This window comes from Leptosomus discolor, chromosome 1 (genome assembly GCF_034619465.1).
Source record: "Leptosomus discolor isolate bLepDis1 chromosome 1, bLepDis1.hap2, whole genome shotgun sequence".
In the NCBI taxonomy this organism is placed as follows: Eukaryota; Metazoa; Chordata; class Aves; order Leptosomiformes; family Leptosomidae; genus Leptosomus; species Leptosomus discolor.
Window position 1 is genome coordinate 167,741,294 of NC_141391.1, and position 24,294 is coordinate 167,765,587.

The 24,294-nt window shown below is 38.1% G+C and overlaps 1 protein-coding gene across 1 annotated transcript in view; it reads right to left on the reverse strand.

Moving 5' to 3' along the window:
- The window catches only part of CFAP54 (cilia and flagella associated protein 54), a 119,634-nt gene extending 95,340 nt beyond the window's left edge, over nt 1-24,294 (reverse strand). Inside the window, exons 1-10 of the mRNA XM_086461804.1 lie at nt 24,098-24,294; nt 18,827-18,932; nt 14,416-14,562; nt 12,150-12,321; nt 10,286-10,344; nt 8,805-8,948; nt 8,261-8,374; nt 8,060-8,161; nt 1,841-2,039; nt 651-746 (exon numbers count right to left, since the gene is read on the reverse strand). Of these exons, the coding sequence (XP_086317930.1) occupies nt 651-746; nt 1,841-2,039; nt 8,060-8,161; nt 8,261-8,374; nt 8,805-8,948; nt 10,286-10,344; nt 12,150-12,321; nt 14,416-14,562; nt 18,827-18,932; nt 24,098-24,294 (1,336 nt within the window). The remainder of the gene's footprint in view (nt 1-650; nt 747-1,840; nt 2,040-8,059; nt 8,162-8,260; nt 8,375-8,804; nt 8,949-10,285; nt 10,345-12,149; nt 12,322-14,415; nt 14,563-18,826; nt 18,933-24,097) is intronic.

Here is a 24,294-nt window from a genome sequence, read left to right on the forward strand (position 1 = left end):
AAGGAGTCTATTTTCTCACTCTTCAAGTTTATCCAAACCACAGCAAGGCAAAAAAGCGGTTTCCTGATCCTTGGAATGTTAAGTGTCTTAGCTAATATATTCAGCAGTGTTCTGCAGTCCTAAGAACATGCTGTAGTCATTGTTATATCACCTGGGCACATGGGCACTCGGATAAAAGATGTTAGCAATATTAACTTAGTAACAGACAGCTGTTATTTTCCAAAGCAGCTCAACAATAGGTTCAAGGATCTCAACAAGCTTAAGACAGTCCTTCTGTTACTGCATCCCACTTCTCTTCCATAAGAATGTACCAGGACATCATTGCAGAATTTGGCCTTTGAATGATTGTTTAGGGGCATTAATATATATAGATTAACTGCTATGGTGCACAGTATGTGATTACAATGTCCATATATTACTGTATGCTATTTAAATAATACTCGTGTTAAGAAAACCATAATGATTTCTATACATAATCCCTTTTGAATGCCTTAACATTATATATATAAACAAGTATATCTCACGCAAAGAGGACAGCATTTTGCAGTCCCTTTATGCATAGAACTACTACTAACATGAAAATGAATTCTGCTCACCAAGCATTTGCCTCACTGTGTACAGATTCCTTTGAAAATTCAAAGCTAGTTTACCTGTTAGAATCAACTGCAGAAGAGTTGATGATGCATTAATTATACCAAAACGATCAGTGCAATGACTTCTTTGAATATCAGTACTGCTCACTCCACCTATAATATAGAAAATTTTTTAAATCAGTTTATATTGTATTTGACTTGCTATATTCCAATTAGCCAATATTCATAACAAGAAAATATGATTCTGAAGTGTATTTAGTCTCTATATATTTTTTTATTAACAAAATATCTCTATACCTATGGCTATATTCAGTCCAGAGCCCAGCAAAAAAATGTTTGGAAGGAATCATCAAGTGTTTTTCTTAAGTTTTTAAATCTAACTTTTGTGTGATTTTTTTGAATAATTAAAAAAATAAAAAAGTGAAACACCATGGTATGTCAACCTTGCCTGGCTTCCAGACCCCACCCAGCTGCTCTCTCACTCCTCCTCCTCAACAGCACAGTGGGGAGAAAATAATATGGAAAAACTCATGGGTTGAGATAAAGACAGTGTAATAAGAAAAGCAAAAGCTGTGTGTGCAAGCAAAGCAAAAAAATGAATTTATTTACTATTTCCCATAGGCAAGCAGATATGCAGCCACTCTCTGGAAAGCAGGGCCTCAGGATGTGTAGCAGTTGCTTGGGAAGAGCACCACTGTAACCACTAATATCCTCCCATCCTCTCCCTTAGCGCCAGGTTTTGTTGCTGTGCATGATGTCATATGGTATGGAGTAGCTGTTTGATGAATCCAGGTCAGCTGTCCCAGCTATGTCTTCTCCCAGCCTCCTGCCCACCCCCAGCCAACTGGCCTTTTTGCGGGAGGAAGGTGGGAGAGACAGCCTTGATGCTGTGCAAGCACTGCCCAGCAACAGCCCAAACACTGTTGTGCTACCAACGCTGTTTTAGCCACAAATGCAAGGCACAGCATCGTACAGGCTGCTATGAGAAAGTGAACTCCATTGTATTCAGAAAAGATATGTGTAAATTACTGTAGATTTTTACTGATATAATAGACCACAGAGACCAACCCAGATTTTTGTCTTAAATTTTATGAAGATAAGAAAGATTGCCTGCTTTTAGAGGTGCTATTGTTATAAACGAAATATACGCCTTCAGGCAAGTTCTTTCTTTTCTAGCAAAGAAAAAAATCATAAAATTGAGGTCTGGCCTCCTCATCAACACTCTTTTTCCTCCTTTATGCTGTTACCTGAGAGGATTTCCAGGCCTGCAAATAAAAGCTCCGAAATGACATCACGAATTTCAATTTCATCAGGAACAGGTGGGGCAGGGCGCAACACATGCCTGCTGCTATCAGACAGGGCTTCCAGGATGGCAAGGAACTGAGCTGCAACACCATCAAACATTTCTGACAGCAGCCGTTCGGTAGTAGTGCGAGGCCATGGCAACTGAGTAAAAAAAGGTAATGTAAGCCTTGTAATATCTAAACTGAGTTACAATAAAGCAAGATTTCTTTCAAAACGGTTCTCCATCACAAAGCACACATCTAAAACAGAAAATAATATACTGTAAAACATATTGTTGTTATGAATTTCATGCTTCAAAGGCCTCATGCTAAGTGGCTATAGTACTTAAAAAGTGCCATAATTTCATAGCAACCAGACACACTGATGCATGGTATTTTACTTAGAAAACGATACAACAGAAATTATGAGTGAGAATATTAAGGCCATTTAGTTTAATGCCACCCAGATCTCTCCTTATAATGACAACAGACTTGACCATAACGAGCTAAGTTCTACACACTTTCCAGAAAACCAGAGAAAGTTTAGGATGCTCAGCACAGCAGTGAAAGCAAAACACTATTATATTCTCTCACTTGCACATTTCAAACAGCGTAACATAAAAATACAAGGCAGAACACACAAAAATATATTTGCACTATCGACAGCTAAGAAATCAGAGATCTATATAAGAAAATATTTTAAAATTTTATATAAATGTTCTGTTTACATGGTTACCAAACCACTACCAGACATAAAGTAAATCAGAGATACAGTACTACAAAATGTTGCTCATAATCCATCAACATTTCAGTTCTATTTATTTGGCACTTTTCCAAAGAAAAGCACTTTAGACTGGTTTCTATGTACATTTGACTAGACAAAATTTTTGGAATTTCCTTCTTGCTTTGCTGGATCCACATCCCTTATTTTAGCTTCCAAATTAATACTCACAGCAAGCTCAGGTACATGTACCTGATGAAAAAAAGACTGATCTGTTCAATATCTGTCAGTATTTAGAGTATTAAAGCTAACGGGTTATTTTTTATTTCAAATAGCTTACATAATGAGTGAGCCTTATCAATACTATAATTATCTATCTTTTCCAAAGAAGGAAGAACTTTTTCTGCTGGGAGTACAATAAAAGTAAACACGAAAGTTAGTTTATATTGGATACTGGTGGAGCAGCTAATCCTGGAAACCATTTTGAGGCACAGGAAGGACAACAAAACCGTCAGAAGTAGTCAGCATAGATTCACGAACGGGAAGTCATGCTTAACCAACTTGATACACTTCTATGTTGAAATGACTTGCCTGGTAGACTAGGGGAGAACAGTGGATGTTGTCTACCTATAATTCAGTAAGGCCTATGAAACTGTCTCCCATAACCCTCAGCAAGTTTGCAGATGACACAAAACTGGGAGGAGTAGCTGATATGCCAGAGGGTTGTGCTGCCATCCAGAGGGACTTCAACACATTGATAGAACCTTCATGATGTTCCACAAGAAGTGCAAAGTCCTGCACCTGGGAAGAAACAAACCCATGCACCAGTACATGCTGGGAGGGCCATCCGGCTGGAAAGCAGCTTGGCAGAAAAGGACCTGGGCATCCTGGTGGGCGCTAAGTTGAACATGTGCCAGCAATGTGCCCTTGCAGCAGAGAAGGCTCACAGTACCCTGGGCTGCATTAGGCAAAGTATTGCTAGAAGGTCAAGGGAGGGGATCCTTCCCCTCTACTGGTGAGGCCACACCTGGAGTATTGTGTCCAGTTCTGGCCTCCACAGTGATAGGCATAGATATACTGGAGACAGTCCAACGAAGGGCCTCGGAGATGTTTAAGAAACCAGAGCACCTGCCCTATGAGGAAAGGCTGAGAGCAATGGGACTGTGCAGCCTGGCAAAGAGAAGGCTCAGCTGAGATGTCATCAATACATGTAAACACCCGAAGGGAGGGTGCGAAGGAGACAGAGCCAAGCTCTTTTTAGTTGTGCTCATTGACAGGACCAGAGGCAATGGGCACAAACTGAAACACAGGAGATTCTGTCTAAAGATCAGGAAACACTTTTTCACTGTGAGGGTGAGCACTGGCACAGGTTGCCCAGAAAGGTTGTGGAGTCTCCATCCTTGGAGATATTCAAAAGCCGACTGGACATGGTCCTGGGCAACCAGCTCTGTGTGGTCCTGCTAGAGCAGGGGTTGGACCAGATGACGCCCAGAGGTCCCTTCCAACCTCAACCACCTTGTGATTCTGTGATGCACATTTTCATAGCAAAACAAGTCCAAGACAAATTTTCAACATTTTTTAAAATAATAATGCTCACTGACTGGAGGGAAAAAAAAAAATCAAACTATAATTTTTTTTCTATTTTTTTTTGTCATTGCATTCAATATACCTTTTTCCCCACACTGCGGATTTGTTTTTATGAGCCCAATCTAGTAGAAAGCTTGCATATCTTGGAATATATTACATATATTCCAAGACAGGCTAAGCACAAATTGCAGGTATTGTTTAAATACCTTCGTTAAAATGCAGAGCAGAATGGGCATGTAATTTCCTACTCCTAATATTTTTGCATAAGCATTGTCTTGTCAGGTTTAGAAAACAAATGTTGCACTGGTGCAGAAGGACCTCAAAGTGAAAGCTAACAAACTAAACAGATTAGACCAGCTTGTTTCCATTTTTCAAGATGATTTAAGTACAAAAACAAATTCCACTGCATACATACTAGAAGGAAGAGCTTTAATACTTTGCTAGTCCAAACACAATGTGCTTTGTAACATGCTGGACTGAGCTCTAAATATAACAGTTCTACCTGTTATACTACATTGTACGTGTTCTACAATTTAAAAAAGGAAATTGTTTTGAAAGTCAAAACATTAGGCAAAAATAAATGTCCCATATTTTTGCATTTACTTGACACTTAATAAACCTGCAAAATATTCTGAAATAATGATTAAAACAGTGCTTTCAGATTTTACATCATTCAACAAGTCTTGTAAAACTACAAAAGGCATGCAGAAACAAATATGAAAATTTAGTATCATTCCTTCTTAAATAAGGTAATGAAAACTAGCACATTTTTAGAAGCAAAAGAGTTTTGGTGGGGGAATTATGAATGGTGTAAGTTCTAAAAACCTGTTGTTAACTTCAGGCGTTCAGTTTTGTGAGAAAGTCAAACAGACACTGCAGAACAAAATCAATTACTGAAGATTTTTCAAGCTTCTAGAGATCAGGTATACGAGATTCCTGCTATGTGACAGACATAGGTCCCTAGTAGCACAACATGTCCTGATGAGCAAACACCCTATCTGAAAGCATGCTGAGTTCCTAACATCCTAATTGTTCAGCAAGACTTTTAGATGATCATCATCCAGAAGTACTTAAGTCTTCCAGAATCAACTGACCTTAAGAAAGTTGACCGGTACATTTATATGTGCAAACCACATATATTTGAACATGCTGAGGTTTGGGCCTCATCTTGGATAAGGAGAAATTTCCAGTAAGTGAGGTTTGGAATGGATCGATTGTGCTGTCTACACAGCTGCTAAATATTAATTATGATTCAAGTCAATGATTTGAAACTGAAGTATCAGATTATCTTTTAAAAGGTTTGATGAATAACTTACGTGACAGAAGTGTTCAATGCAAGCAGATCGCATCTATAACATATTGGTATAAATTCATCATAATTTTTCTGTTAAGCATAAGCGGTTCAACTGAGCAATTTCAGTTGCTTCTGGTAAGTCTAATACAGCCAATTTTCTTTTAAAAATACAACATAATATAGAATAATGGCAAAGAAATTATTGAATAAAAATTATATCAATATTAAAAAATTATTTAAGACAGAAAATACGCCATTCTTATTTCAAATTATTTAGTTTTTTCTGAAGTATTTTATGAACAAACTAGATAATTATGAACAAAAAAATCCAATTCGTTCAGCTCTGAATGTTTCAGTCTGTTCTAGCATCAGATAAACTGTGGCAAAGAAGTTGTCACTTTGTAGTATCTCTTTGCTTTTGTCTTTCAAAAAAGTGCAAAGAGATTCATCAACTTTGCCATTCTATTATGAGGTACATAGGTAATGGTTCTATACCTATATCATGAGAACTAAAGGATGATGGAATTTCAGTCCAAGGAGACCTTGAGAAATTTGAGATAGAAGTTCTACTGGCAGAAGTGCCAATCTCTGCATCTGGGGAGGAACGCATTTGTACGGACTAGAAACCAACTATCAGAGTAGCAGCACTGCCAAAAAAGACCTGGTTGTTAAACTTGAGCCAGCACTGTCCTCTTGTCATATAGGCAAACTTCAGACTGGGTTACACTAGGAGAAGTGTACAGCACATTTTCTTCCCTTACTTGGAACTCATGAGGCTCCACCTAGAGTACTATGTCCACTTTTGGGCTTCTCTGTGTGAGAATGATGCTAAGAAACAGGACAGTGTCTCGTGAAGGTTTACCAAGATGATTAGGGGCATAAAATGTAAAATAGTTGAGGAAGCCTAAGTTTTTCTGGCAAAGCGGAGGCTAACGGGTGACCTAATAGCTGCCCACAACTACTTATCACAGAATCATAGAATGTATTGGGTTGGAAGGGATCTCTAAATCTAGTTGAAGAAGCCAAACTCTTCTGAGTAGAAACAGATTGTATAACAAGGAGTAATGCCCACAGTTTCAACTTTGTGGGGCTGGACTAGACGACTTCAATTCACATGACTCTGAAAGCATCAGGGACAACTTGCAGATTGGACATTAGGAAAAGTATGTTAATTAGGAGGTTAGTGCAGTACTGGAAGAGGTTATCTAGATTGACTAGGAAATATCCTTCATTGAAGTTTTAGAAGACAAAGCCACAGCTGATTTGATATATCATTGGCAAAAGTCATGTTTCAGGTCAGAGGCTGGACTAAACGGCTTCCAGAGGTCCCATGCAACCAACATCTTTACTCCTATGATAGTGCAATAACAATAATTCTTCATAATGCAGTGTTTGCAAAACAAAATATTTTACTCTGTAAAATCAAACCATCTGTATTTATATCACCATCAGCTAACAACATTCCACAGAATAATGCTTTTTATCACAAGAGAGTGTCACAGTGCAAAGAGATCATGAACTTTTGCTTACACGGGTGCAAAGCATCCCAATGAGCAGGCAATATTACTCAGTAAGAGAGTGTGATTTTGAGAGCTTGCTGGTTAGTATTTTTAGTCGCTCCTCAACAGCTTCCTATGGAATACTGCAGGAATTAAATTTATTTAAATCACAGTTGAAAACAGTAGAAAAGCAAAACAACCATCTGTCCATCACAAAGGGAATAACCACTCAGAAGTATCCTCTTTGGCACAGTGAAATCAAAGTGAGAACTTTCTATTCTATCTGTGCAGTCCTACATCTAGGAAAGGTCTCGAATACAAAAGACCTATTGACCTATGACCAAAAATGATCTATACAATCTAAGTTAGATGCATAAACATTATAAACCCACATTGTAGCATAATGGCATAAACTTAACTACTGAAGTTTGATATACTAAAGTCTATATGCTGACGAAAAAAGGGACAATGCACTCACACACAAAAAAAAAAGCATTTTCTTTGATTATTTATAACTATCATCCCAATGGATCACTCATTTTTGACACTGGCTGAAAGAAGAACACAAGGAAAGAGTGAAATTCGAGGAACTTCTTTACTTCCTTAAAAGTCAACTTTGTATCCTGGATGCCTTTCTCTAATTCATTGGATTTTGCAGAAGAGAAAGTGACCTTCAAAAACAATCTCTCAAGAGAGTTCTGCAGTGCAGATGGACCTGATGACCTTAAAGGTAGCTTTTTTTCAAAGTACCCCTTTATCTTCACAGTAATTTAACACAGCAGGGCAAACTCAGGACTCCCATACACTTGGTATGAATTTGAACAAGATTTCTCTTATTTTTATTGCTAACATAATTGCTAAAGGAAAGAATGCTAGAAAAATCAGTATTTTCTAAAGTAGTAATTACATCTTCCTTCCTTTCAAGTTTGTTCTGAGTTTTATTAATAAATTATGTTAACTATGAAACTAAAAGAGGAAAACTTTCTTCTTGTGAATAGCGTGTATTAAGCAGAATTACATTACATATTAATCACATGCAAATAGTAAACAAAAAGAAGAGCATTATGAAATGTTAGACTTACGTGTTGTGCTTCTTTCAGGCTAACCCGTATCTTAGGTCGTAAGTAGCTTTTCGGCTTTCTTCTCGATTCATATACTGCCCTCTTGAAAATCATTACTGACATCTGACACAAAGAAAAAAGTAAGTTAGCAACGGTGTTACGTGTTCTGTCTGTAGAGACTGTAACTACTCTACCTGTTTATAATGAATTGCAGAATGATACCTTTAGAGTGGCCTCTCGAAAAATCTTTTTTGTCTCTGAATTTTCCAGCAAAGAACTGGTATTTTCTAATTGCTTCAGTTCATCAACTTTAATTAGACCACGGCGAGCAAAGACCTGTCCAATGTATTTTAAAAAAAAAAATAAATTATACTCTGTTTTCATATTCTGGATGTCGGTATTTAATTTTAGAATCATATCATTCTTGAATTCAGACAACTGCAAAGAGCTGCAATGAAAGCCAGGTCATGAACAACAATTGAAAAGAAAACCTTAGCAAAATACCTTTTGCATATATGCATGGGGGCTGGCCACTACTTAATGCTAGAAGTCTATGACTATGTTTATATTACAAAGTACTACTGCATTTAACTTTGAATTGATTACACATTTACATGTGGAAACACATCTCTACTTTGCAGCTAAATTTTGGAATATGGGCAAAACTCTAAATACACACTATCTGACTATAAGCAGAAATATTTAAATAAATATTTATTTCCCGTTTCATTGCATTTGAAATGCTACATATGGTAAATCAGGATACCTCTCCATGAATGCTGGCTTGGCCATCAAAGTAACACTGAGAAACTGCAGTATATAGGGTGGTTCTCCACGTCAAATAATGTATGGATAAGAGCGGAACGGATGATTCCATACATATACTGGCCCACAGTAAGTATTCCAGCACCTGTATTGGAGAAATCCAGTTTCAAACTGAATGCATTTTAACCTGTATAAGCATACGTCCTATTACTAAAGGACACAAGAAAGACTTATCCTCACCTGGTAGGACAAATTAAAAGAGAGGGAAAAAAAATCACAAAAACTGTATTAATTTTAACAGGTTTTATTGTCTACAGAGCATTCCTCCTGCATATTATTGGGTTTTTCCCATCTGAAACTGTTGTCAAACATATTTTAGCCTCCAAGCTACCTTAACCACTCCAGTTCACTATAGCCTTGCCACCATGACAGAGGTCCTGCCCTTCTCTCTCATCTGCTCTTATCTTGAGAGTTATTCCTCTCCTTCATGTCAGCTCTAGTTTTTTCTAAGTTAGTTTGCAGCTAGATCAGCCAGTTTATTTGTGATGCAATGGAGTATGCCTTCTTTGGTGACAGCCTGTGCTTAGATTAATTTACAACCATGGAACTACACTATCAGCTCTTACCTTTAGGGCCAATACAGTCATTGCAGCAGTCTAATTTTAAGAATCAGCCCTACTAAATTGATTGAACAATATCTTCCCCTCATATTTTCTTTGGATCAGCTGTTCCCAGAGGTACACAAAATATGCACAACCTTAGTCCTAAAATAAGTCAATATACAGATTTTCTTTTTGTCTGAATTTAAAGAATCTGAAATACCTACGATCGATTCTTCTGTTTCCTGTATAGCAAATGCCTGAATACATGAAAGGAGGTGCTAAATAATGTCTGACTTCAATAAAAAATGTTCAAAGAGAAAAAAATCTTTCCTGCTCAATGAAAGATTAATATAGCCAACAGATAAGAAAATATACTGGATAAAGGCTGAGTCAGGCTCTGTTCAAGTTTTAGGAGTAAAAAGTAAAGCTAAGACAAACAAAGATTATATTCACCGTTAAAAAGAAAAAGGCAGGCGGGGAAAGGCCAGGTAATTTTTATTAAATATTTACAGCTAAAAACCTAGCCACTAGGTGTCAGTACATTTCCACATGTTTAAGAAACAAAAGACCAGTCCTTGGGACTTGATATAGTCGTCCAAAAAAAAGCATCCAGAACCCCCTGAAACAGTCTAACACATCCCATCTCAAAGACCAGCAAGACACTATGCTGGGCTCCATTCCACACCTGAGGAAGGAGCAGAGTCATGAAGGCATGAGGGCTTAGAAATTAGCCATTCAACATTTTATTCCCTTGTGACAAAGTGTTACTCTTGGCAATGACAATGAAATAGAAAAGTCAGGGTACAGCGTTATGCAAAATACAGGTGCATTTTCCAATCTTCTATAAATTTTTCAAATGTCTCTGTTTATTTTGCCATACCTTAGGAGATTGACCTATCATCATCAAATGTCTGCATATGGTGTAAATATGAATAGTACCTGCAAAAATAAATTAAAATAAATAAGAAACAGGTAAGTTCTATAATCCCACATTAAATTTGTTATGCTAACCAACTGAAACTTTTTCTTAATATCTGGGTTGTTATTTCCAGAGAATGAAAAATAAAACTAACGACTTTTCTATATAACTACTTTTAAATTAGAGAAGATGAAGCCATTAAATTCTTGGGAGATGTTAGCTTCCAAAATACCTACACAATTTAAGAATGAAAACTTAAAGATATACTATATCAAATTTTTATTAAGTAATTGATAGAGAGAATAATCTTATTTTTATCCCCAAATGCAAGCCTTTTTTAAAAAAGCATTACCTCTCCTTACAGACCTTACCTTACATGATTCTTTTAGTCTGTCATGGCACTGTCCTGGCAGACAACACCACTATTATATGATATTAAGTATGATAAGTGAAATGAAGAAAATTGATTGTGACTACAGTTTTCAAAAGCATCAAAGTGACTTACAAATAAAATCCTGTCAAAAATTTCCCTAATTTAGGCTATGTCACAAAATTGCTTTTAAAAAATCAGCCCTAGATGTGGAAAAGATATTGCAGTTCTGGGGAAAAAAAAAAATGTCTATTATTCTGTCTGTACGAATGTTCAGAAAGGGACACTGTGGCAGCGGGAGGCATCACAATGTCAACTGTCATAGCTAGAAGGGTGTTATTATCCCAATAAGCAAGAATGGAGCAAGCATTAGGAAGATTTCTTTGTATCAGTCAAATGTGTAATGAGACACAAAATCTATCACCAGAAATTGCAGAAAAATGCTCAGGAACTAGGGAAAATCTGAGTTATCGCCTACTTCTAATTACATTAGATTATTTGCTAGGCTTGACCCACACACTGATAGTGGGACTTAAGAATGGCAGGTGATCATATTTTAATTTTAATTTTTCTCCCATAGGAACAGACAAACAAAAAACCACACCTCAAAAGTAGTGACTGAGGTCAGTAGCAGTCACAACAAAACAAAAGGATAAAAATTTTGACCAATTATGGCTTGGAGAAAATAAATTTTCCAAAATTAAATTAAAAACACACTATCTCCTCAATTAATACTGCGACAACTGACCATAGTAGAACAAATTAATAATAGTCTTTTGACTTGTAACTAAATAACATTGCCTTTCAAAACAAAAATACCTGTTGTTCTTGAAATAAAAATCTTGATACACCATTCTCAGTTCACAGAAGTTCCAATTTTTCCTCATTTTTTTCCTAATTCAAACATTTATAAGTAGTACACTAAAATCATATACAGATATTCAAATCCTTAAATGTCATATGGTATTTTTCACAATAGTTGTATTATTAACCCTAGCCTTAAGATCATTTAAAAAATCAAAGACATAATGTCAGAAAATTATTTTCTACTCTTAGATCTGCAATCCCCTTTTCAAAAGAAAACACCAAACCAAACTCATTAACACAAACATTTGATTGATAAAAAAATCTTGAGGGTTTTTTTAATTAGGTTTCACTCAAAAAATGCCCTTATTATGCTGTTAGATTTCATTTTATTAGTACACTCTAACCACAGCTACGATGAAAAAGCTATTACTTTTACAACAGTCCACCTGAAAAAGGCACACTATGTAGAAACTTCAATTTAAAAATCCCTTGTTTTAGAAAAAAAAAAAAAAAAATTAAAAAACCTACTGTGATAGAAGACTAACTAGAGATTTATTCATGACCCTTAGGTTGACCCTAAAGAATATGTAGAAAGTTTCCTCCACAGGTTTGCTTAGCAAAGAAATAGAAATGAAAAGCCTGGGGTACCATTGTAGATAAGCCAACACAAATTCTCCTGAGGTAGAGCCACTTGCATAGTGAGTCGTAATGAGGACAAGACGTTGAAACAAGTCTGCAGGGACTCTTGATTCTGGAGATTGCTGTCACTGCTGCAAACCATCTGATAAAGGCAAACATTTCTCTGTTGCAAAGCATGGAGCTAAAACACATGGAACATATATAGAATTATTATATACTGTTAAAATAGGCGTACACGTCAGTTTCACATCAGCAAAGTACAACAAAATGGTGAGTACCAAAAACCAAGCATACCAGAAAAAAAAAATCAGTGTGGCATTGAAATGAGCATTAGAATATGGAGAAAGTGCTAAAGCTTTAAGGTTGCTGTACCATTAGCCTGAGTCAGCTTGCACTGTGTGGAAATGCACCTAGAGCACTAGGGCTTCTGAAAGGGGCACAGGGAGAAAGGATGAATGAGGCATTAAACTGATAATCAAAGAATCTGGCTTTAATCGTCTCTGTAGATGTCCTCTGCAAATTAAGGCAAGTCTGAAATTTTCTGCACTTCTCCATCTGTATCACAGATCTATTTCTCAGTCTCATCCGTTACTTTTGTCTTCTGTAGATGCATTGTTCCCTCTCTTCCTTGTAATACCTAACATAATGTGATCTTGGTCTTGTCTGGAGTACAGTATCATCTGAACAAATCAGCATGTGAGAAAATAAGCTAAGTGGGACATGGCCAGTCAGTACCTATCAACCTCTCAGAAGCCTGCTAACATAATATTTGAAATTATATTAATTTTGCAGTTAATTCACTGGAACTGGAAGTTTCAAGACCTGGAACTCCATTTCTATGATTTCCTCTCTGTTACATTACAAAAACAAAAACTAGCCACAGAAATCTGGCCAAAAAAAATTACATATAAAGCCTTTAGATGTAATCATTTGACACATTAACATTAGTTGTTTCCAAATGTGGAGATCACTGTCAAACTAAAGTCCATATCTGAAAATTTAGGGATATCTCAGTGTCCAATTTATATCTCAAAGTCCAATTTATAGAACAGGCATTTTAGTACAGACTCATGATAACATCTGGCACTAGGATTGGTTCAAGATCTAGGCAGACATACAGAAAGCAGGAGAAACCATCTCTGGAATTTCAAATTTATTTACAAAGCATTTTAAAAATAAATAAATAAATAAACAAATACAATGGATTAACATAGTCTTTGATCATACTCTCTCTAGGAAGCTGAACTATGTTTGAAAAACAAAAAAAATATATATAAACAGAGTATCTCCTCTATCATGACATCTGCTTCTAGCTTTTAAGCAAACTGTCTGCTTTTTTCTCCTTACTAAACACCTATTTACAATCTAACTGACTAGAGGAATATGAATTTGTTTAGCTCAATACACACGGGATGCCTATGGTTTCCTTTTGTTGTTCTTGATCACAGAATAACTTGCATTAGTTTACTTCAAAATATCCACCTTGTACTGAAAATAGACCTTCTCAGCAAAGAACTGCTTAAGGTAAAATCTAACATGCAGTTAGCATTTCCCCACCTACAGAAGCACTTTCTTCCATGGATAACAAATGATAAATTGCAAACCCCTACCTCTATAAGCAATTAACACAGAAGGACGCCAACATACTCTTGAGGTCACTGAGCTACCCAGAGCTTAGAGCACTCACAAAACTATACAGCATTCTGTCTCTTTTGTTCACAGTGAGCAAATAAGCTACTGAGAGCAATGCAATGCTGCTTTTTACTGTGTCATGAGGGTTTTTTACATGTAGTATATTTGCACATTTGTGGCACAAATTACAGTACAATGTTTTAATTCTCTTGCACTCTGCCCAGTTCTTAGATCACACGGTACAGAAATTTCTAGAACAATTTCAGGACAGTTATAAAGTTCTGCCCAGATCCTGGTTCTAACAGTGGTTAATAGCAACTATTTCAGAGCAAAAACTGCTGTAGACAGTTACAGAATAACCTATTCAGAGAAAATTGCCTTTTTAATGCTAAACTGATAGTGGTTGGCTTAAGCCACAAAAGCATAAGCACTCATATCCTCTTAAAAACGTACACCAACTCTGGAGTTCATACCACACATGTGACTGTTAAATCTCAATACAATCTCTATTGACAAACTATTAAAGATTAGTTAGTATTAATATTTAATTAATATGAAGTACATTTGTGGAGGATAAAATAGGCTACTTATTTTGAATCTGTGAATGTCTTTGACAAAAAAAAAAAAAACCCAAATAACCTACCGTAAGTGCCGCATTTTTGTCTCTGAAACCATTTGGAAAAAAGATGGATTTAAATCGATGCACGTCATCTGTGATATCATCAAGGTTTACAGAAACAAATTGCTGAAGGTATCTTCCATAGCACTGTAGAAGTGCTAACTTATATTCCTGAAGAACAAATAATAAGTACTTTTTATAGTTTGTATATTTCTATAAAACGTGCTATTTTTTATTACCTTTATGTGAAAAAAGTATCAATGTGAAAGAGCAGCTGGAAGTAAAACACTAAAGTTTCACACAAAAATTCAGCAATGTAATTTCTAATGTGAACACTCAGCATATGAAAGGTTCAAGTACTTAAAAGAAGACCTTGTGGTTTGGGAGTTTCTGTTTATTTTAATCATAAATATGGCATATCAGACAACAATCGTAAAGTATGATCCTGAACAAATGTAATAAACTCAAAGTGTTCCTGGAATGTCCCGCAGCTCTGCAACAGTAGTGATAATAATACCAGACTACTGAGAAAAGTACTTTATAAACAGTACACAGACATTATCACATTTCTCTCCCTTGTCTCCCTGATGTCAAAGCCCCTTTTTTATAAAAGCAGAAAGGAAGAGAAAAGGAAGAATGAGATGCACTAAAAAAGAATGAAGTAAGCGACAACCGGAATTTACATATGGCCAAGAAATCAGCATTAACAGACCAGAAATTGCCCCTGGGTCTTTAAGAGCTGTTAACAAACAGGATGTTGCTTTATGTCTCATTCAAAACAGAGCTCCCCAGCAGCATGTTGAACCACTCTAGCATCATGCTGAGACTATAGTTCAGCTCTGACTCAGATGTGGAAGTGCCATTCACTGACTCACCTCCACCACTTCCTGCAGCAAAGATTATTTAGAGGTTTCTCTACCAACCTCACTAATTCTAGCACACCACACCAGTCGTGATAAATTCCGGGGGAAAAAAGCAATTAATTTGTATTCGTAAAAATGTTCCTTTAATGTTTAATCACAGAAAATTCAAAAGCATTTCCTTGCACTCACTTTTTTCAACATAAATTCCTACCACCACAGTGACATGTACCCTAAATATTTGATCATCTGAGGAGTCTCATTCACATGGCCCCGCTGTCCTCTTTGCTGCATGAAAGCAGCGGCCGTACATAGAAAATTCTGCTTTCCATGGACAGCTACGGGCAGTCGGTCACTTGTGTAATCTAATACATATATTCAGGCTGTGATAACTCTTAGAAACCAGTCATGGATCAGAACATCATTAAACTAGTTACTGATATATAGCAAAAAGGTTATTTGTCTCCCAGTTTAAAATATCTATGTATGACAGAGATAACAGGCAGATACAGGCAGAGAGGGAGGGGCAAAAACTTAGTCAGTACTGATCAGGACAATGACTAATGGACTAACTAATTTCCAGATATATGACAAAATGAATTTAGGTGTGTCCTAAAAGATACATAGCAGATGTATAATAGGAAGGAATTTAAAGTGAGAAGGCATTTAAAAAATAGCAGGAGGACAGAAAGTTAAGTTGGTGCTTACCCATTGACTACTCATATTCAGTTATTCATTTTTAAAGACTTCACATTATTAAGTACTACATAACATAAAGGCAGATTAAAATTTAAAATAATCAGCAGTAGTTTTCAACTAGGAGTCAAGAGGGGTACTTATGGAATAGGCTCTACCCTACCTATCACAGAACTCGGTGTTACACCACATTCATCTTTCCAGTAATGCATCAAAATTTGTAGCTAACATCCATCTCATGTTTTTTTCTTTCTTTTTTTTTTTCTCCAGGGGAAAACATTGATTAAATGAAAGCTAAGTTTGTGGAGTCAAAGAGATGCACTTAAAAACGGGAGTTCCAAAGACAGTTCATTTCAAAGTTTTAGGCTGGCCAGCAAAACAACCTTTTCAACGACATCGATAACTTCACCTTTACTGTAGAAAACCACATTACGCAAGAGGACTGAAGCTGCAAGCAGAAGTCTTTACCCAGAATTCTAGATTATTTTTAGGCAATCTAGGGCCGGGTCATCAGGCACCTTGAACATAATGACCAAATTAGTACACTTGAGTTTTGCTACAGGAAGCCAATATAAAGTACAGAGAGCAGGGTTTGATGTATTTGAAATAACCCTACTGAGTACACTGCGCTGTGAGAGCAGCAGCTCCCAAGTACTAAAAGCTTCATGTAATATTCCAAGCAATTCCTGGGGCCCAGAAGCTATGAAAACTTAGGAAAACATGAATATGAAGAAAACATGAATGGAATTGCCTAGGCAATGAAGTGGCTGTTAACAAATGCAGTAATTCAAGCTTAAGAATTTCTGTGAGTATTCCTAAACCTGCACCATGAGCCTATACCTTCAGTTATAATGGCTCCACAGTTATAGAACTCTTCTATATGCCTTCTTCAATCCATCAGTGACTGTTGAGTGCTGCTGAAGTTCAGCTTCAGCTTGCTGTTCTTTATTCAGGAGACATGCCACTTTTGCAGAATTCTTTAGGGCAGATGCAGTGAAGGATAACATCTGCATGACACTCAATACCTTTGCCGTGGTCTGCGGAAAAGCTCGTCTAGTAGCCAATACATATGCTTTCCATAAACAGCATGAATAGCATTTATCCTCGCTGGATTCCATAAGTGAAGGACATGATAGTGGAAGGATAGTTTCACTGGATATGTTCCTCGAAAAGATGGCCCCTCAACCTATCTTGGTACAGTTCCAATTATGCCCTCTTTTTTTCTGGCAGAAAAGAGGGAAACTATCAGTGTCATATGCTGCAGAGGATGAAAAAGGGTGCATATGGGTGACAGTTGGCATTTAATTGCTTTCCTAATGCAAGAGTCAATAGATTGTTCTTAAAAACAATTTTCAATTTAAACACAGTGTCAGTTACCTGTTTTTCTTTCCAGGATGGGGGGAAATTAAAATTTAATACTCCCATTCTGAAAAAAATACAGACTTCGTTCAACCTAATTTTTTTATTCCCATTTTGTTCAAAAATTAAGTAGAAGTTACAGAAACCTTTCCAAATGCATGGAAGAATTCTACTAATACAGACTTTCACGAACTTTTGTGCTATATATGATTTGTCTATTACAATCAACTTTTTAGAAGACTAATATCCAAAATCTGTGTCCAAAATAGGCCTGAAAGACTAAAGGACATCGTTAAAATGTACACTTGACTGGTTCATAACACAGACAGACTAAATAGCCAGAGTTTTCAGCTAGGAAAGTATTAATGACCAACTAAATATCTTCTAATATGTCCGTGGCAAAAGGTAGAAAAATCCACTGATGGATCATTAAAAACACAAAATCGTACTAAGCAGATAGCATCTATGAGCTGTCCCTTACTCTAAATTATGCTAATTCTCTATAAACTTTAAATGTATTCTCTCAAGCAACTTTTCAAGTACTGAACCTTTACAATAAATTAACCTATAATTCTGTAATCCATCAGTATTTCTGCTTCGTAACTCCATCACTCGGGATCACAGATCCTTCTTCAGTCCTAAAAGGAATGACTTGCAAGTAGCTTTCAGCTGTACATATTTGAGCTGCTTCTGCGTGTTGCTTAGTAATTACCCTTGAAAGCCCCAGATTTTACAAAATGATCTTCTGACACAAATATCACTGACGTAATAAGTGGCACACCTTTGAGGGCCTTTTTCCCAGCAGACGCAAAGGACAATTATCTGAGAACACAACATAAAACCAGCCTTACTGAGTCAGACCAATAGCTACTAGCCCAGTATCCCATCTACAACAGCAGCCAGTAACAGATGACCAGGTTAAGAGTATAAAAATAGTTATCATGTAATGAAACATCCCCCAAACACTCTCAAAGTCTTCAGCAATCTAGCTCCTGGATCTTTTTCAGTTGTGATTTACCTTTTTTGAGGAGACCAGAAGTGCACACAGAATTCAAGATGCAGGAGCATCATCGATGCATACAGTTGTATAATGTGTAACTGCGCTCTGGTTTTTGTTCTCTGTTCCTCTCCTGATAATTCTTTACACTCAAATTTGGTTAACTGAGCACCGAGTTGACATTTCAGTGAAACAAACCACCATTGCTCTATCACTGTCAATTTGTACTTAAGCAGCATCTACAGTCAGATATTGTACTCTACTGTGCTGAAAGATTTTGGGGTGTTCAAAAAGGTGATGGGTGTACAGAAGATACAGATATAGAAAATATATCAAAAAATCAGGGCAATTTTACAATAATGAGAGCAAGTGACACAAGCCACCAACTCTCACTGGAATTATTTGTAAAAGTTTTTGCTACTTTCTAAATAGCTTCCAGTAAAATAGGATTAAAAATTAAAGTAACATAGAAACATAATGAAACAAAGACTGCGTGAGCCTTTTCTGTTTTCATGTGACTTACTTTGATCTGAGCAAGGGAATCACCAGCTTTCAGAAGTTTTTCATTGTAATACCACTCTGGCAGTCGAGGCTTATATTTGATCCAAATATTAAACAAAGTATTTGCTCTAAAAAAGATATAGGAGAAAAGGTTTCAGATTAATCTGGCAGTAGACCTGTCATAACAAGTAAACAAATCAGGAAAACTTCAAACTGTGAAAGCTCCTTTCTTCCAAACCTATTTGAACCTCTACATATTTCAAAACAACTGATCATTAAAACTGGATTTAAAAGGCAGCCAAGGACATTTCTGGGTTTCATTTCTGTCACTAGTTTTTATCACACATTTAAAATAGGATGAATTTTCTCCTGTGTAAATTCTTATTAAAATGTCACTGTATTAATCTCCTTGCATTGTTCAAACATGGTCACAAGCGGAAAATCTGTCTCACCTTTCAGCTAACATTTGAGAGGTTCTGTTTAAAGAAACAATTTGATATTTTAAAGAAATTTAATGAATTACAGCTCACAGCAAGTATTGGACTGGAAACTTCAAATACTAAGAGCAGGAAAAAAGATCCCAAAATAACAATACATGTCAAAAACTTGGGAACTGATAGCCATGAAACAAACCACAGAGCTATAATATATAGAGCTATACCATGAATCACAAAAGAAGGAAGTCATTAGAAAGCCTCTAGCATGAACTGCATTTGGCATGAAATGTTCGGGAATTTCAAATCATAAAGGGTAGGATTCACAGAGACACAAACGACACATTTGTTAAAATAGAAAGGATTTTATGGCAATAGTTGCAATGCTCCTTCTGTTGCCCCTGCCTGTTATTCTAGCCACAGTTGTCATCAAGGATTACTTTGTGTAACAAATTACTTATTTGGCTGAACCAGCAAGCCTCCCACAAACACTAACTGGCTCTAAGCAGTTTGCCTCCTCTACAGAGGAACTGACTACACCATGCCAGTATTATAGTCCCTACTGACTGCGGTTCGACGGGTTAGTGCCCTCATGTGTTCAACTTTCCCATCCTAGACTTCTTTAAGAAAGATATATTCAAACTGTAAAATAATAATCGATCAGACAGACTGATAATAAGCACAAGGATTTTTCAGAAAAGAATCCTGTTACCTAATTATTAATAGCATTGACAGCGTTCACGGTAGCAGGCATCTCTTACATTTATTCTCTTAACAAATCACTTGTATAGAAGCCTCAGCAAAGAGTGCCTTGTGAAACTGCAACAGCTAAATTATTCATAGGTAACACTTTATGGGGAAGTAAAACAACTGAAAAGAGAGGAATTAATGTTTGAAAACCACCTTCTAGCTGAATTCTCACATGTAAACCTTATGCTTACTGGTGTGAGGTAACTGGAACTTTTCAACCTCTTAAGACAGGGATGGTAGACTAGAATGCAAGACAATTTCTTAAACTGTTTTCTGGCATTCAGGAACTTGGAATCCTTCTCAGTCTCCCAGACAGCTCTTCATTTCATCTTATAACAAGACTCCCAATAACAAAAAAAAAAAAAAAAAAAAAAAAGGCACAACAAGTAACATCATTTTTTCCACACAGAAAGCTGCAAGCCACCTTCACATTTCAAGGTGAAACAGACGGCTGTATGGGAAACCTGTAAAAATGATCTTTAAACCAAAGAATTACAAAAGTCATAATCCTTTTTTTCTAAAAGTATCATCACAGCACAGTTCTTAGTTCCTGAAAGTAAGCAGCAAAGAAATAAGTAGGACATTCTAGAGGTGTATCCTAAAGGAAAAATGCAGTAACAGCACAAAGTAGGCCAAAAGCAACAATCTGAATAAAGTGTTCTAAGGCATTATGTTTTTTAAGCAAACCATAGACCAGTGTAATGAAGAGCACCTTCCAAATGGGGAATGAGTCCCTCCTGGTCCATCCATAACCGATTAACAGCCTGGGTGGTTAATGACTTCTTATACTGAGAGAAGTATCCCACTCCAGTTAGCAGGGACAAATCTGCAAAAAGCCTCCAAAGTCAAGGAATCTGTCAGGCATTTGAGCAGAGTTGCCTTGGACTATCAAAGGAAGAAGCTTAGGAAAAGCACTGCAGAGTCCAAGAGGTTTGATGGATACTGCTGGGGTGGAGAGGAGGGAGGGGGAGCAGGGAGCGGGGAGAAAGAAGGACAAAAATAAAAGATAATTATCAGGTTGTAAGGCTGTGAAGTAACCGATAGTAAGAAGGACCGTGGATAAAGCTCTGGAAGGTGAGACTATCTAATTTCTTTAAGATTGTCCGCTGGAAAGTCCCCAGTTGAAGGTCATCTTCATTTTTTGTTTTGAATGTTCGTATTAACACAGGAGATTCTTAGATGCAATAAATGAGAAACAAATCTGTAATACATTAGTTTAGTCAAGTAGTGACAAATCTGACCTGACTTCCAACTTCAATGGGAAGATCAAGGTAAACTGTATCTGCTACAACGCCATGGGTAACTACAAGTGAGTTTATGACACAGGAATTTTTCTTCTACACAGACCAGGAGGTCTCTCACAGGAGGAGAGTGAGACACTTCCCGAACAGCTCATCGCCCTTTCCTTTAAACAGGGTGCAGGACACCATAATAACAAGCTAAGCAAGGGAATTCTTAAAAAAATACTGGGCTATTGGACTCAGAGGTGAAGTTTCTTCATTTCCAACCACTCTACGAATAATAAAAAACTTTCCCTAAGGTCAACCCATAATAGTGTGCACAGGGTAAGGCCCACATGGCTACACTTCTGGGCTAAAAGTCTGATTAAAAAGATTCCTGCTTCTAGTACAGGGCAGGTCCTCAGTAATTTTTGTTTCTTACATTAGAACATTGTAAGTGCCTAAATTATGGCCTTACTGTTGACTTACCAATCCCAAAGGCTGACAGCATTGGAGGAATGAAGCTGACAATTTTATTTTTCTAAAATGAACATGCTTGCCATGTGGAAGCTGGTTTTCTTGCTCCTCGAATAACAAGATCACTTTGATCTCAACCCATCCCAGGAAAAGTAGCTTGACAAATGACACAGCAAGAAGTCTTTAAAGCATTTAGGAAAGCATCTGTAATAGCCATTACCTTCAGAAATTCTTAGGAACAACTAGACTACAGCTGGTTCTGCAAGCAGCACATGCTCCAATTTTAAGTTATCGAACAATGAGAGGCAGGGAGAAAAAACCTTGAAATTTCACAATCACAAATAAGTACTCATGACTTTGCCAGCTGCCTGAACATATGCTAATAATCAGAATTCCAGTCTTCTACCTCTGTACTGCCCTTATACAAAGGAAGAATGACAAAGGATGCAGAGCTTCGTGTTACACAATGTTCTCAATGCCCTGGAATTTTGGTGTGGTTCACCACTACCAGTGACTTCTGGAATCAAGACCCATGTAGCGTTAGCTCTCATCTTCATGATATACGCTGCAGAATTTTTTGGATGAGAAAATGCCCTCATGCTAACTGAGTTATGTGTGGACATGGGTCACAGATACCAGGTTGAATAAGACAGCCTACTCAGGTCAAAATATTCCAGAGTGTAAAGTGACTTGGACACACTGTTCACAAAAACTGGCAACTTGGCATGACATTGCAAACAGTTCAGATTCAGTACACCCGACTCCCAACCAGATGATACAATGAAATGTGTAAAAGATACAATGAACGTGTTCATTATCAGCAATTTTGGTGGTGTCCGAAGCAGCTGAGTGATGTTCCTAGAGGGGATAACTTTCAAAGTAAGAATACAGACCAGCTAAATCAAAAAAAGGTCTGAAGCCACAGAAAGGATTAAAAATAGCAAGGCACTGAAATCAGCCGCTGAAGCAACATAAAAAGCCAACATAATGAGATTCAAAACACTAGAGGCAAAAGCCTGGAGGCTGATACCTGCATGATAGATCTAGGCCTAGACCTGGAGATGAACATGCCACGTAAACAAATTAGAAATCCAGATAGCTTACAAAAGCAAAGATCTCCAGTGCAGACAAATGCCAGGCTGCAGAATCTGAGTACCTCCTGAAAATATATACAGATCCTTTAGAGAACAGTCATTTGTTGTCTACATCTAGGAAAGTATTGAGTGAAACACGTAAGGGTAGAAGCTGCACCTAAGTGATAAGCTAGCCACCTTGCAATCTAACTCCTGAGCTGGTTTTGTATGAAATTTTTATAACCTGGGAAACTTGCTTTTTTTAATGTTAAAGACCTGTAAATTTAGAATAGAACACTGCTCAGATAATAACGACAGAAAATTTACCTTGAAAGAAGCAGTTGAACTCTTATCTCATAACATACCTACATGCAGGAGGGAGAGCTACATGAGAAATGCACAGTCTCTAAAAGACATATGCAAGCGCTATGAATCATACACTGATTCCAGTTGCTCTGTCTTAAGTGCATTACAAAATCTAGATTTATGCATACCCACAGATATGCATGTATGCGAGCAAACAAATATGCACAATTATACTTGCCATATGCTCTGCCTGCATCTATGGGTATAAAAATATACCGACGTAGACATAGACATATGCACAAAAAGAGCTGTGTGGCGTTATCCTCATGTAGCCCCACTGCAAGCGCATCTTTTAAAGGCATGTACGTGCCCACAAGTATTCGCCCACAAGTATTCACGCAGCAGCACATGCTGGTGGGCTGCCAGCTGCTCCAGCACTGGGAAGGGATTTTCCTACCAGAAAGCTCAGGCAGCTCTGATATAGCCAACAGTGATGCTGCCAACTTCCACACCACCTTGTGCTTTTTCCCTAAAGCATTAACTTCTAGGAAGTACTGAAAAAAGAAGGTGTTCAGATTTTGGAGTGTTTTAATTTTTTTAAAAAAAAAACGGGGGGGGGGGGGGAACGGATTGCCGGGGAGTTGGCACACTACTGGAGAAGCTGCCCCAGGTGAACAACCTCCCGGCGAGCTCCCAGGCCAGGGGGAGAGGGAAGGAAGGGGCTCCCCGGCCTGCAGGATGTGGCGTGAGGAGGGAGCCGGGAAGGGGCGAGGAGGGCGCCGCGGGGGCGCCCGGCGGGCTGGGAAGGGCAGGGCAGGCCGAGAGCCGCGGGGTGGGCAGCGCGGAAAGCCCCCGCGGGGCGGGCGAGGGGAAGGGGCTGCGGAGGAGGAGGAGAGCGAAGAAAGAGGGGAGCGGTTGAGGGAGGGGGGGGGGGGGGGGGGCGGTGTGAAGAAAGGGCAGGCAGGAACGGCAAGTGGCTCCCGGCGCGGGTGGCGACAAGGGGGCGACAAGGGGGCGGCGGCGCAGCCCCTACCCGCGGCGGTGCAGGTCGTGCTGCTGCGGCTTGGCCTCCCCCGCGCCGCCCAGCCGCCGCAGGAAGCCCAGGACGTCCCGCAGCTCGGCCTCGAAGCTGTCTACCACCGGGTTGCCCGGCGCCACGGCCCCGAAGAAAGAGGCCGGCGGGGGCTGCGGGCCCGAGGCGGGGAGCGGCGGCCCGGCGGGCTCCGCCAT